The 14,900-nt window shown below is 43.5% G+C and overlaps 1 protein-coding gene across 1 annotated transcript in view; it reads left to right on the top strand.

Moving 5' to 3' along the window:
* The window catches only part of ATG14 (autophagy related 14), a 37,508-nt gene extending 25,487 nt beyond the window's left edge, over positions 1–12,021 (top strand). The window contains exons 7-10 of the mRNA XM_032405168.1: positions 536–653; positions 2,209–2,299; positions 2,378–2,463; positions 9,081–12,021. Coding sequence (XP_032261059.1) covers positions 536–653; positions 2,209–2,299; positions 2,378–2,463; positions 9,081–9,387 — 602 coding nt within the window. The 3' untranslated portion in view covers positions 9,388–12,021. The remainder of the gene's footprint in view (positions 1–535; positions 654–2,208; positions 2,300–2,377; positions 2,464–9,080) is intronic.
* Positions 12,022–14,900: the final 2,879 nt, after the last annotated feature.

The following is a 14,900-nucleotide window of genomic DNA, read 5'->3' as shown; positions in this document are numbered from 1 at the left end:
TTTGTAAAGAGCTTGTTTTAGCAGCCCGAAATGGAGATAGAAATAGCCCAGTAGAAAAACCCTTGAAAACCTCTAGAGCTTTCTTTGGTGGAGAAAAGATTGTTCACTTAGTCATTTAGCAAGTACACGGTGAGTATGTGCTCTCTGTCATGCACGATGCTAGGTGCTGGCGAAACAAAGGTGGTGTCACCAAGACAGGCATAGCCTAGGGGAGGCCTCTCTGAGGGGTGACAGTTAAGTTGGGCATTTACTGTTCTAATAAATAACACATTCGCAGGTCCAAGCAGTTCAGACTTTAATTTCATTTATGTTGGGTCTGCCTGGGCTCATTTGCTTAGGTTACATTCCGCTCCGCAAAAACCATAAATGATGAAGCATTAATGTGTGGCCATGAACCTTTTATTAGTATGTTAATAAGGAGCAAAACATAATCATCAACAATGTAATGATAAAATTATAAATCATAAAATCTAGGTTCATTGCTATTTTTTGTTGAAATTAAAGTTGTTTGTATATGGTTGTTTTTTTACTTCAGACATGGAGCATAGTAACCCTGCTTACACGATCAGTGCTGCATTGTGCTATGCGACTCAGCTGGTCAACATTTTGTCTCATATACTTGACATAAATCTCCCTAAAAAGCTGTGCAACAGGCAAGTAATCGAAGGTGGCAATGTCATCTTTATCGTAGATGTCGTTTTCCTATTGTGTACTTACTCTAATTGAACCAAAACCAGGAATTTAAGTAGTATTAAGCCAGAAAAATGACTGTGAAATATTGAGATTAATTTCAAAAGCCTAATGTGCAAATTTGTTTCATTATCTTATAATTGCACATGAAGTCTTTGAGAAGACCACAGAGAATTCTCCCATTTGGAAAAATAATTGAAGGACAAACTAGGATCTTCAGAGGGCATGCTCACATATAAGAACTGGGTAAATTATAACACTTGAATATTTTTTTTAACTTTTTAAAATAAAAACAGGTGGTTTAAAAATTCAAACAAAAATTTAGGAGTGCCTGGCTGGCTCAGTTGGTGGAGCATGCGACTCTTGATCTCAGGGTTAGAGCTTACTTAAAAATAAAATCTTTTTTTTTTTTCTTCTAAGATTTATTTGAGAGAGCATGTGGGGGTGAGGGGGGAGGCAGGCAGAGGGAGAGGGAGAGTCTTTTCAGACTCTGCACTGAGCAGGGAGCCTGACACAGGGCTTGATTTCACGACCCTGAGATCACGACCCAAGCCGAAACCAAGAGTCGGATCCTTAACTGACTGGGCCACCCAGGCGCCCCAAAATAAAATCTTTAAAAAAAAATGTAAAGGTTTACAGTACTCAGTTCTAAGTTCTACTTAGTTCTACTAAGACCTTCCTACCCCTGTCCAGTCATCCTTACATCTCAAGCCAAATAAATATGTATTATCATCGGTCTCCCCTTTTAAACACAAAAGATATACTAGGGTGTTTTACACCTTTTTGAGTATTTAACAAATATTGGAGCCCTTTTCTAGGCAGTGAGAGGCTACAGTGGTGGTGAAAACATAATCGTTGCCCTCTTGGCCCTTCATTCTAACAGAGGGACAGATAATAAATGAGCAGTGTGTCCAATGGTGATGAATCCCGTGGAGGACATGAAAGCAGAGTGAAAGCAAGGGAACGGGAACGTGGAGGCAGGGAAGGGGCTTGCGGTATGTGAGTGGGCGGGTGTATGATCACGTGTGACCCTGAGGGAAGAGGGGAGCAAGCCCTGGGGAGAGCAAGGGCAGCAAAGACGGCGGGGGTACAAATTGGGTGGGCCTCATCAGGCCATTGTGAGCCTCCAGCTGTCATTCTCCACGGAGTGGACAGTTAACAGAGGCTTCTTTGTATAAGTGTGCCAGGGTCTCACCAGCCCCCTATTTATACTTCACAGAATAATCTTGTACATTGGTCATTTCATCGGTGTGCAAGTATTTGTGTTGGATAAATTTTCCGAAGTGGAGCTGCTTGGCTAGAGGGTCTCTGCGTTTGTAATTTCTTAGCTGCAGTGAAGTTGCTCGTCCTGAGGGCGGTGGTTCATTCTCAGAAAGTCTCTGTTGAGTCTAACTTACAAAGAGGCAAATGACATGGGGTTTGTTTTATACTGAGCTGTGGTGTACTTCCAGATAGACATTTTACCATAGAATTTCCTCAGAAAGATACAATTTTACAAATTGTATGTTTGTTTTCCAGTGAATTCTGTGGGGAAAATCTCAGTAGACAGAAATTTACTCGAGCAGTGAAGAAACTGAATGCAAATATTCTTTACCTATGCTTTTCTCAGGTATGGAAAATATACTGTGAGCTAATTTTTAATGTGTTACCTGGTTGAAAATATTAATCAGTGTTTTGCTTTTTCTAGCATGTAAACTTAGATCAGTTACAACCACTGCATACTCTCAGGAACCTAATGTACCTGGTCAGTCCGAACTCTGAACACCTGGGCAGGTAAGAACAGTGTTTGCTTTTTTCTAAGTGGTGGGGCTGTGAGTACTTCTAATAGAGTTGTCGTGTGCGTCGGCAGAGCGCAGGGGCCTGGTCCTCACCCCCAGAGTCTCCACAAAGGACAAAAATAATGCAGTCCTGTACAGAAGGAAAGAGTGGCTAATCGTATTTGAACCTTTATGGTCCTTACATAATCATTTCTCGGAAAATTAATAGCAAACATTTTTAACACCTAAAATGAAATAGAAGAACCCACATGTTCCCGGAGGGGCCACCTGGTGCCGTCCTTGAAGACCGGAAGCCGTGTCTTGGACTCCACGTGTTTTCCTTCTCAGCACTGTGTAGTGTCTGCCCCTTTTCTTGTGCCTTTCCCTTCATGCCTCCTCCCACTGTGACAGTTCTTCCTAGTCTTTTTGTCTCTCTGGCCACCATCTGTTGGAGATAAAGGGTATTTCAGGTTTATGGGGTGAACTAGTTTAAAATCCATTAGCTTAAAAACAGGAGTCAGTAACAAAAAAGATCAACCAGGGCTGGTCTATGGGATCTTCCTGGTCTCTCAGCCCAAAAAACGTGACACAGAGGAAGCTTTTCTTTAGTACCATTCAGGTAACCCTTCTCTGAGTACGTGTCCTTTTTCCACACTCTTAGCTATCTGTCCATACGCTTCTGAGATATGACTTGGTTTAGTGTATCTGCACTTGTGAAAGAGGACAAAGAAAATAAAAGGTGGGAACGTTCTTTTGGGGAGTCCCCTTCCCATCGTTCATTTGCTTTTACGACTGGAACCAAGGCTCAGGGGAGGTCCCTTCCACCGGTGAGGGTGCTTGGCTTCCTCCACATTGCAGGGAACTTGCCGGGTAATCTGCTCTTAGCCACTGCCTTGTGTTTCTCCCCGCCACCGAAAACAGTGACTTTCCTGGGACATAGAACGCTTTGGAAAAAGCTGTGCACTCTCTCCAGGGAACTGCACACACACCTAGAATTTTGTGCCATTTTACAGGGAGTTCATGCTCCTCTCCTCAAGTTCCATTCATTAGTTCATAAACCACATGAACCTGTTGGAAATCCATCCCAGTTTTAGTGGTTGATTTCTGTGGGTTGTTTGTCATCCTCTTGGTACATTATTTATATAGGGCTCAACATTAGGAAATTAATCATTAATAATAAGAACTAATATTTATTGAGCCAATATTTATCGACCCTGAGCCAACTACCAGACATGCCTTAAATCATAGGTGGACTTATTATTCTTATTTTACAGAGGGGGCTGGTAACAGAAGCTTAGCGTGGTCAAGTAATTCGTGCCCCTGATGACAGAGGGAGTCTGAGTAGTAGGGCCAGGGTCCCAGCACTTCCACTAAGTGGTAGATACTCATGCTTTTAACCAGTACACACCACTTCATTACATGAACAGATCAAAAAAGAAAAAAAACCCGTAAGATCAACCTGATAGATGCCAGAAAAGCAGTGAATAAAATTCCGTTCCTATGAATAAGTGAAGAAAACTAGTTGCAAGTTAAAAATAGTTTATTAATAAAGGATATCTACCATAAGCCTACAGAAAAGACTATATTTAATGACATGTTCCTTCCATGGATGTTTAATAAAAGCATTCCTCTGCAGTGAGGAAAACAAGAGGATGCCCGTGTCACTGCTGCGTTCACATGGCCCCGGAGCCTAGGCGAGGCGGGACAGTTTTACAGAGAAGTAAGGTCTATTTATGTTGGGAAGAAAGAAGCTAGGTTGGCGTTGTTGTGGAGGGTGTGATGGGTGAACTGGCCATCCAAGAGAGCGTGCTTGCTTACGTGCTGACAGCCAGTCAGAAGATGGAATGAGAAAAGGGTCCCCTTTACTGTAGCAACACAAACTATAAATTATCTAGGAATAATCTTTACAAAATATATGCAAACCATATAAAGAAAATATGAAACTTCAAAAAAAAAATGATTCCACACCTATTTCTTGAATGTCTGCCAGGTACTGCACGAGGCGTGGACCTGAATGAAAGAAGGCCTGAGGCAGGGAACACCCTCAGGATTTTCTAGGAGAGGAAGGCTGAATATTACAAAAATGCTACTTCTCCCCAAAAGGAAACCTGATCAGAATTTCAACAGATATTTCATGGAACTTTGACAAGCTAATTCTGAAGTTGAACTAGAAGCACAGGCTGCAAGGAAATTTTGGAAAAGAATAGTAAAGGATGGGCTTGGCCCTCTTTAAAACATAGTATAAAAGTAATTAAAACAAGGTGCCGTTAGCATGCAAGTAGGTGGAGCAATTAGACGAAGAGAAGAGAGTCCAGAGACCCTGTGAGAGGCCCTGTCCCTGTGAGAAGCGTAACACAACAAGGGCCAGCATGTTGAACTGGATAATAATAGATCGATAGCGGCAGGCTAGTGGGGTATTCACACAAGAACAAAGCTCGACTCATACTACATTCTGTATATAAAAATAAATTCCAGATGATAGAAAAGACCTTATTTTATTGAAAAAAACCCTATAAAATAGGAGAAAGACAGTGTTTTATAATCATAGGATGGGGAGGGAATTCCCATGCAAGCCACAAAACCCCAAAACCATGAAGGAAAGGAGTTACATATTTTACTGTGTAAAAACTCTAAGTGCCTCTGGTAAAATACCAGATTCCAGGAAGTTACAAGATAAACAACAGATCTGTTTTGCAGCCTGTATATCAGACGACGGATTAAAATTTCAAATCTGTAAAAGAAAAGCAGACCTAATAGAAAAACAGCCAAAGGATTAATCCAGGCAGGTCACACAAAAGAAATGCAAGTAATCAGTATTCAAATGAAAAAAGTCTTCAGCCTCAATCAAGAATAAAGAAGTGCAATTCAAAACAGCTTTCCAGTTTTCACCCATCAGTTTGGCAAAAATGGAAAGGATTGACGATATCCAGTATTGGTGGTGGTTCCAAAAAACAGGCTCTCTTCTGCTAGGGGTGGACTTCTTCGGAGGGTCTGAAGTTTTCTCTGGGCTTGCCCTGGAGTCAGCTCTCCAGTTAGGGTAGGGGTTTGTGTGACAGAAGTACACATACTCAGCCAGGCTCATTGCCCCCGAGCTGGTGGTCTGTGGGCCAGAGGCCAGGAGCTGGAGCTTCAGAAGTCCCCTTCCACACCTGCCTCAGTCAGAGTCGCCTGGGTGGGACGTCCTGTTTCCATGGAGACCAGCTGAAGGAAGGATCCCATCCAGAATCCAACATAAACCTTTTTTCTTTGAAATAAATTCAAACTTGCAAAAATATTCAAAATTGCAAAAATAGAAGTAGTACAGACATATACCCTTTACCCAGACTCACCTTTGTTACCGTTTTACGCTGTTTGCCTTATCATTTGTGTAATCTATCTCCATAAAGACAGACGCATACACATTTTTTTTCCTGAACCCTGTGAGAGTAAGTGATATACATATATCATGGTTCTTGACTCCTAAATACTTCTATATGTATTTCCTAAAAATAGGGGTATTTTCCTGTTTAACTACAGTACAGTTACCAACATTAGCAAATTTCACATTGATACGATAGTTTAATCCACTGCCCATCTGCACGTTTTGTCTGTGGACCAGATTAATGTCCTGTACAGCATTTTCCCCTCCAGTATATGGTCCAACCTAGAGTCTGGTGCTGGATTTAGTTGCTATGTTTCTTTAACCTCTTTTAAATTTGGAATATTTCCATTGCCTACTTTGTCTTTAACGACATTAACATTTTTCCCTTTGTATTAATAGAACTTTCATTCTGAATTTGGTTCTTCCTTGGAGTGAGATTCCAGGAATTCTGTGCATTCGAGGCTGGAACACCGCCTGGGCCAGGAGTGTTTCCTGGACACTCTGGGGGCCACAGTGGCCATCTGTCCCTCATTGGTGATGTTAATTTGATCACCCAGTCACGATGCTTTCCACGTTCTCCACTGTATAATCCTAGCTTTTTCCTTCCTTGCAACTAAGAAGCAGTCTGTGGGGAGCTACTTTGAGACCATGCAGTTACCCTGCTCATCAGAATTTCCCCCTAGATTTAATATCTGTTGATTTTTCTTATCGGACTCAGTCTTTACCCTGATGGTGCCTACGTTAACATCATTATCATCCAGAGTGCGTAGTTTACATTAGAGTTCATTTTTGATGTTGTATATCCTGTCCGGTAATATTTTTGAAATAAGATATTTTGCAAAAGAGAGTTTTAAAAAACCAAAAAGGTCATTTTGTTGCCTTAATTGAGAAGAAGAATTCCCTGCAGCATCTTGAGAAAATTAGTAATTTTTATTCCCTGATGACATTAAGCCTAAAAGATTTAATTCTTTTGCTAATTTGGTGTGATGTGTGTGGCTCAGGGTATGCTGGGTAACAGAAATTGCTCCAGCTGGCCACTTTGGGAATCCTCCACTGGTTTTTCAGTCGCAGTACTTCACTGAGTACCTGTTCCGTGTCACTAGACTCTGCCCTGTGGGACTCCAGCAGAGCACTGGAGTCCCACGTGGCTTCCTGGGGAGCTCTGCTGGAGGAAGTATCACCCCTGTCTCCTGGGAAAACCTTTCGAGAGGGGGTCTGGGGACAATGGCAGTCCACGTAGATAAGGCGACATCAAAGAGGAACCGAAAACAGGCTATGCCTTGAGCTAGCAGGAAGGCTTCATCTGGCGCTAGTTGCGGAGGCCCCCGGACAACAAAGCTCAACAGGACAGAATGAGAGGGCCCTGTGTTTAGGAAAGGCGGGACCCCGCTGAGGTGCTACCTTATGAACAGTTTTCGGAGGCAGCCGCCGCGAGGAGAGAAAGAGGCAGGTCTCTGGCGCGCTGAGGCAGGTGGGGCTGACTGGAGGTAGAGGCTGGCTACAAGGGGTGGTGGTGCAGTGAGGACCTGAGCTGGGGGGGCGGGGGATGTGTTGAGGCTCGAAAGGGGATTTATTCGGTGATCTCAGGCAGGAGCATGAGGGCGGAGGCCCAGCCGGCTTGTTTGGAGAAGGGCCACCTGGCTCAGATAGGGCGAGATGAGCCGGAAAGGTTGGCGCTCCGGTGGAGAGCCCTGGCGGGCGGTGAAGCTGGGAGGAAGGAGAGGCATCAAAAACAAATCTTTGGAGTAGACCTGTTTACCAAGGGGAAAAAGGAAAAGAGAAAAGAAATGGATTGTAAGGAGAGCCTTTTAAGGAAACAGGAAAGGGATACTCAGCTAAGATGCCGGTTTCAGTGGTTGTTGGTTAGTTTGGAAAAGCTGCAGCGGGAGGTGGGGGGGTTCATGGGGAGAGTCTCCCAGTTCTTGCTGCCTTCACCCCTTGCGAAAAGTAAGGACTTCTGGGCTAGATGGAGGCCTTGTAAACTTGGGAGCCCCTGGTCAGAGGGGCTCTTTGATATGCAAAGGGAAACCCTATGGTGCATCTTCCAATTTAATGAATATTTGTAAAGCTCTAAAAACAGTGCTTGGGACAGAAGTGTTAGCTGTCACTGTTGCTGGTGCAGCCGGGAAGCAAGGTTGTCTTGGAGGAACAAAGGCTGCTTGACCCTGGAGAAAGTGAGTCGGAAGGTGCAGGCGTGGTCAGGTACATTATGGGAGGCCATCGCTAGGCTTCTGTCATTGTTAAGGCCATAAAGAATTTTGGGCCATAGACTAAAATGGCAGGCTGTACCTATTCGAGGATCTTCGTCATTTGATTTTTGCTAACCCCCATCATTTCCCCTAGTCATTATCGGAGGCATGTGTCCTTATCTTGGGGGCAGCACTGGAGAGGGGCTGCTGGGGGGCCTTGGTTACCGGGAAGTCCTAGGAGAAGAGCAGGGGGCGGTGGGGTGACTGCCCACCCGGAGCCAGTGCAGCCGGGCTCTCGTGAGGCAGGGGCTGACAGGCACTGGGAAGGGGGCTTGGGTGGGGTTTGCTGACACCGCCCCACAGCGGCGCTCCGGAGCTGTCCCAGAGGGTGAGGCCTGAGGGAGGTTACTAGATTTGGAGATGATGATGTCATCAGGGACCTTTGGGGAATAGTTTTCTCCTAAAATACAGTGCAGAAATATGGATTATTCCAGAGGACTATGTTCTAAATAGTTATAGCTCTTCTGTTATGAATGGGCCCCTAGAAAATTGTGATCATATCTTAAAATGGGTGCCCGAGCCTGCTGCTGACACCAGTCCAAGGAAGTACTGCTAACATGCACGCACCCATACCAGTTGGCTCTTTTGAGTCATAGGAACGTACAAGTTGGGGGCTTCCATAAGGCAGAGAACATCTGTACGTTTTTTTCTCTATTGTTTATTACTTGTTCCACCGACAGCCCAGAGTATACATCCAGTGACTGTTTTTGTCAAAATTGTCCCATTGGAATGCATAGATATTGCAGTTGTTTAAAGAGGAAGTCATACTTTGGACCAGCAGGGCTAGTCTCGGTGGATGGGTTTTTTTCCATCCAGGATCTTCACAAATCGGGTAGGTGGACTTGAACAGTGTGGTGGTGTGGTTTTATTCCTTCCTTGGGTGGCAGTTATTTAGGTGAAGCAGGCCGCCATTACAGACCATCAGGGGGTCCGGTGCAGGCTTGGGAAGCAGGTGGACTCTAGCGGGTGGACCCGTGAGGCCCGCGTCACCGTGGTCACAGTACCGGTTGTGTGTGCGCACAGGTCGGGACCCTTTGAAGTGCGAGCGGACCTGGAGGAGTCCATGGAGTTCGTGGAGCCCGGCGTCGCCGGGGAATCGGCTGAGAGTGGCGACGAGCGCGTCAGTGATGAGGAGACTGACCTGGGCACGGACTGGGAGAACTTGCCGAGCCCGCGGTTCTGTGATATCCCTTCGCAGCCCGTGGAAGGCTCCCAGAGCCAGAGCGGCCAGCTGTCCCCGCCCGGCGCGAGCAGCAGTGCCGGGGGGATGATCTCGTCCGCCGCGGCCTCGGTGACGTCCTGGTTTAAGGCGTACACTGGACACCGCTAGTGCGCGCGGACCGAAACGCGCCAGGTTTGTGTCCAAGTGGCTCTTCCACTGTGCTCCGGTACACTTCGTGTGTTCAGTTAGGATAGTGCCTGGGACAAAAAGAGGTTAAACTGTTGGGGTTTTTTTTAAAGCAGGGAGACAAGCATTTCTGTGTATCAGATGGCTGATGGGGGTGACCCACATGCTTATAATAGAACAGCCGGGTCAGAGGTCCTTCTGCCCAAACCCGTGTTGGCGGAAGAAAGACGAGTGTGTGTTCCGTTCTGTTGAAGCAGAAAATTTCTTTGGGCTGCCTTCGGCCATGGGCCACAGGACCCGCAGAGGCGGGCTGACACATCGGTCCTTGTGATGCTGAGACTGTTCCTGAACACTTTACATTTTAGAAGTTGAATCACAAGGAAGTGATTCTTGATGAGTAGGACTTGAAAGATAAAAACTGTTTCATATGAGTTTGTGCTTATGCCATCATTTTTTGTACAGAGAACCAGCAGGCAATTTGAAATACTTGATTTCTTTAGAATCTGGTCATGATTGGTTTTTAGGTCAAGGATGTTGGTTTTGTTTGGAAGGGAGGGGCTTTTTGGGGGGGGGGCGGGGAAGGGGTAGTTTAAAAATTATTTCCCTCATGCTGCTGCTGTCGTAGCTTGTCAGACATTCCGATTTTTCTTTCTCCCACACACCAAAGAAATGAAGGTCTCTTTTATTTTTGGACCCACATCCATGAACAGAGGAAATCCCAGCTGCGGGGATTGCCTGGAGATTTAAAAACTATTTTCTTATATTCTGAAAGGAATTAGTTCATTCTCACCTAGATTATTTAACTCCTACCATCTACACTATGTGCATTTTGAAATTGAACTTATTTTTTGAGTGGAAAGTCATTAAGGTAGTTCCCTTGTGTAAGTTAAATGCCTGCCTGCGCACAGGTTAAAAAGCCACTTAACTAAATGGCCTCTGGTCATTCTTCCGGTGTCCCAGTTTTTTTCTAAGGGATTCAGTAGGTGGCAGGTTTTCCCAGGGAAAACCATCCTGCTTGTTTTCTTAGAGGTCTTTGTTGCTCTAGGGACACTCCCTTCACTTAGAAACGCAGAGCAAATCAGAGCTGATACTACTCTTCTCTGACAGAATTTTCCCTCACCAAGAGATCATTTTCAGCTAATGTGTTGTCTTGTCATTCTCTTAGTGACAATCTTATAAGAAAACTGTAGAGAGGCATTATGTACAAATATGTAAGTAGTTTTTTATTTTTAATAATTACAAAAAAGTCCTATGTAACAACTACAAAAAGAAATCCTATGAAAAATTCCTAACAGGCATTATTACCATATCTTGTTAAGTGTGATTAGCATGACAGTACCTCAGATAAATCAGAGACTTACCCTACCCTAGCTTCTTTTCTTCTTGTAATTATTATAGTTGATACTTTGCCTCCAAATCCGAGGTGCTATATAGCTTTTGCTATTGGTATATTTAATGTTTGGTAGAGTTGCAGAAGAAGGGTGTTTATTCCTATCCAGGAGTTCCAAGTTCCCTGACTCTCTGAATTTTCCACTTAGGGGAGGAAACAGGCTTTTCTCCATGTGGGTTCTCAGTAGCTGGTGTCAAGTACTCAGCTTCATGATTGCTGAGCGAGCATTGTACCATCCAGGTCTGAAGTTCATAGGGAACGGGTACTTGAACAAATACCAAATGAACTAATATAAGGGTTGTCTGGGCACTTCAAACCCTCAAAAAAAAAAAAAAAGTTTCAAGCTAAGAGGGAAGACAGATTTGGCGCTTGGGGATAGAGATTGACTTCAGCTAAAAGATGCAGAGCTGTCCTGGTTTCTCTCAAGTAGGCCGCTTAAGAAACCATGAATTTGAGATTAAGCTAAAGAATAGAATCCAGAGATCACAACTCCTATCTAGAGAGTAAGTCAACAAAACTTAAAGGATACGGGAAATAGGGATTGATAGGATATATTTTGTTTTTTATATCAACTAGAGGCACTTTATTTAGGGTTAAATGATCAAACCCTTTAGTGGTTTTGAACACCAACATACTGGCTTACACTGCTGAGATATTTTGGTTTTCATTATTTTGCACTGGATCCACTCTGTAAATATTAAATATACATTTCAACCACTGTTTTTTTTCTACTCTCTTTGCTGCTCATTAAAATCTTTCATGTAGGTGCCAGAACCATATGTAAACAGCTTTTTAAAAAACTGAAGCTGGTATTTTTTTTTTTTAAACAAAAGCCATAGAACTTGGTCATGTTTTCCATATAAAATGATTTGTTGAAACAAGGTAATACTAATAAAAACCTACAGGCACCAAATAGGCTGCTTAAAATGGTCTGTTAAAGACTTTTTGTAATGGAATATAACTAAGAATTTTTGCACATCTGTAAGTTAAGGGGAAAAACAGTATGTCAACACTGGATGTATGGACAGGATTCACTTAAGGATTCATGTATCGATAATTTGGGAAACATTTGGGGGCATGCTGTTTTTAGAAGAACTACATCTGAGAATCTCCTTGTGGTGTCATGTTGCAGGAATTTCCCTTTACTCTGCGACTTCCAAACCAGTTGGAGTCATAACAAATGTTTTCTAAACTTTTATTGTATTATTGCAATAAATCTTTTAACAGTACTTTGCTAATATGTGTGTCTTTTTCAAACTCTGATTACTTGTTTCTGTTGATACACTGAGGGTAGCAAAAATGAGATTTAACTCGAATAATTTATACAAACTAGGGTAATTTTTTTAAGAATTTTTTTGCTAGGTAAGGAAAAAGGTCTGGTAATCCTAAAAATTATAGCTTATGGTGGTATTAACAATAACGGTCCATCTCTGGTAAGCAAGCTGGGAAGAACTAGTTGCTTACCAGTTACATACTTTCTCTCTAAAGCTGCATTTTTCTTTTGTAGCCATCATATGATGCACGTGCCCTACAGTGACTTGGGTGTCTCACAGCACCTCCGTGGGGAGGTTGCCCATTTGGAACCTGCCCAGACTTTTCAGGACAAGAGAGAAAGCGAAGTATGGGAGGTTAGAGGGGATCTATTAAATTGAGATGAAAACCCAAGTAGTTTGGAAAATCACTCCCCCTTCTTCCCTCCACCCCCTTTCAGGTTAGATCATAGAGAGGGGTTACCTGCAGGTAGACGGGGATACCAGGAGTGATTACGGCGGAACTGCTGCCTGCAGAAAGCCACCCAGCAGCAGGAGGAACCCAGGCAAGGAAACGGAAGGGTTCCCAAATAAATAGGGCATGTGCTTCAGGGCTAGTGCCCTTCTACCTCCTTAGGTAACACTTAAAAACCATGCTCCTGTCGAGTGCCTACCCCAGAGTTACATCATGCCTGATGCAGGAATCAGGGTGAAGCCGACGGGAAGCACTAAGGATAGCTCTGTCCTTAATGGATGGGTGGTCATTAAAAGTCCCATCAACAAAATGGAGTGGGCTTTGGGCAAGTCCTCTAAACTTCAGCTGTGAAATGGTCAATGAGAGAAAGCCACCACCAGCCCACTCCAAGGATCTGGTGAGAAAATACCCTGAAAAAAAAGAAATAAATAATAGAGTAAATAATCCTAAAATTTGTATGGACCACAAAAGACCCCGAAGAGCCAAAGCAGTCTTTTTTTTTTTTTTTTTAAAGATTTATTTATTTATTTGAGAGAGCAAGAATGAGAGAGAGAGAGCACATGAGAGGGGGGAGGGTCAGAGGGAGAAGCAGGCTCCTCGCCGAGCAGGGAGCCCGATGCGGGACTCGATCCTGGGACTCCAGGATCATGACCTGAGCCGAAGGCAGTCGCTCAACCGAGCCACCCAGGCGCCCAAGCCAAAGCAGTCTTGGGAAAGAACAACAAAGCTGAAGGTATCACAAACCCCAGATTTCAAGATACACTGCAGTGCTGTAGTACTCAGAACGTGATGGCGCTGGCACAAACACACAGATCAATGGACCCACATGTATATGCTCAATTAATCTACATTATAAAGGAGGCAAGAATATACGATGTGGAAAAGACAGTTTCTAAATGGGAAAACTGGACAGCTACTGAAACTGGACCACTTTCTTATACCATACACACACAGAAAAACTCAAAATGGAGTTAAGACCTAAATGCAAGACTTGAAACCATAAAACTCAAAGAACACATACACAGTATGGGATTTGGGGACGACACCAAAATAAAAAGCTTTTGCATAGCAAAGGAAACCATTAACATAAAGGCAACCTATTGAATTGGAGAAGATATTTGCAAATGATATATCCAATAAGGGGTTAATATGCAAAATATATATATATTTTATACAACTCACACATACACACACAAAAAAATCAATCCAAGTCCTAACCTGAATAGACTTTTTTTCTAAAGAAGGCAGAGGGGCTCCTGGCTGGCTCAGTCAGTGGAGCATGCAACTCTTTATCTCAGGGTTGTGAGTTTCCCACATTACGTGTAGAGATTACTTAAAATCTTAAGACAGATGACCAACAGACACATGAAAAAATTCTCAACGTGACTCATCTCAGGGAAATGCAAATCAAAAGCACAATGAGGTATTACCTTACACCTGTCAGAATGGCTAGTATCAAAAAGACAAGAAATAACAAATGTTGGTAAGGATGTGGAGAAAAAGGAACCCTTGTGCACTCACTGTTGGTGGGAATGTGAACTGGTGCAACCACTGTGGAAAATAGTATGGAGGTTTCTCAGAAAGTAAAAGAGTTACCATATGATCCAGTAATTCCACTACTGGATATTTACCCAAAGAAAATGAAAACACTGGGGCGCCTGGGTGGCTCAGTCATTGAGCGTCTGCCTTTGGCTCAGGTCATGGTCCCAGGGTCCTGGGATTGAGCCCCGCATCGGGCTCCCTGCTCAGTGGGAAGCCTGCTTCTCCCTCTCCCACTCCCCCTGCTTGTGTTCCTTCTCTGTGTCTCTCTGTCAAATAAATAATTAAAAAAAAAAAAGAAAATGAAAACACTGATTTCAAAAAGATATATGTACCCCTATGTTTATGGCAGTGTTACTTACAAAGCCAACATATGGAAGCAATTCAAATGTCCATCAATAGATGAATAGAGAAGATATGGTGTATATACACAACGGAATATTACTCAGCCATAAAAAAAGAACAAGATCTTGCCTTTTGTGACGTGGATGGACCTAGAGGGTATTACGTTAAGTGAAATAATTCACACAGAGAAACATCATGATTTCATCTCAGAAAAATGCACACACTCATCAATAAGAGACACGGTGGTCGACAGGGGTAGAGGGGATGGAGGAGACAGGTGAAGGTGATTAAGAGGTACAAACTTGCAGTTACAAAGTCAGTCACAGGGGCGCCTGGCTGACTGAGTCAGTAGAGCATACAACTCACTCGGGGCATGAGTTCAAGCCCCACATTGGGCGTAGAGCTTACTAAAAAATAGTCACAGAAATGCAAAGTACAGCATAGGGAGGAATACTGCAACAACACTGTATGTGACAGATGGTAACTATACTTACCT

Source organism: Phoca vitulina, unplaced genomic scaffold, assembly GCF_004348235.1.
Source record: "Phoca vitulina isolate PV1807 unplaced genomic scaffold, GSC_HSeal_1.0 scaffold7, whole genome shotgun sequence".
In the NCBI taxonomy this organism is placed as follows: Eukaryota; Metazoa; Chordata; class Mammalia; order Carnivora; family Phocidae; genus Phoca; species Phoca vitulina.
The sequence above is the reverse complement of the archived record's forward strand: the minus strand, read 5'-3'. Positions and strand labels throughout refer to the sequence as shown.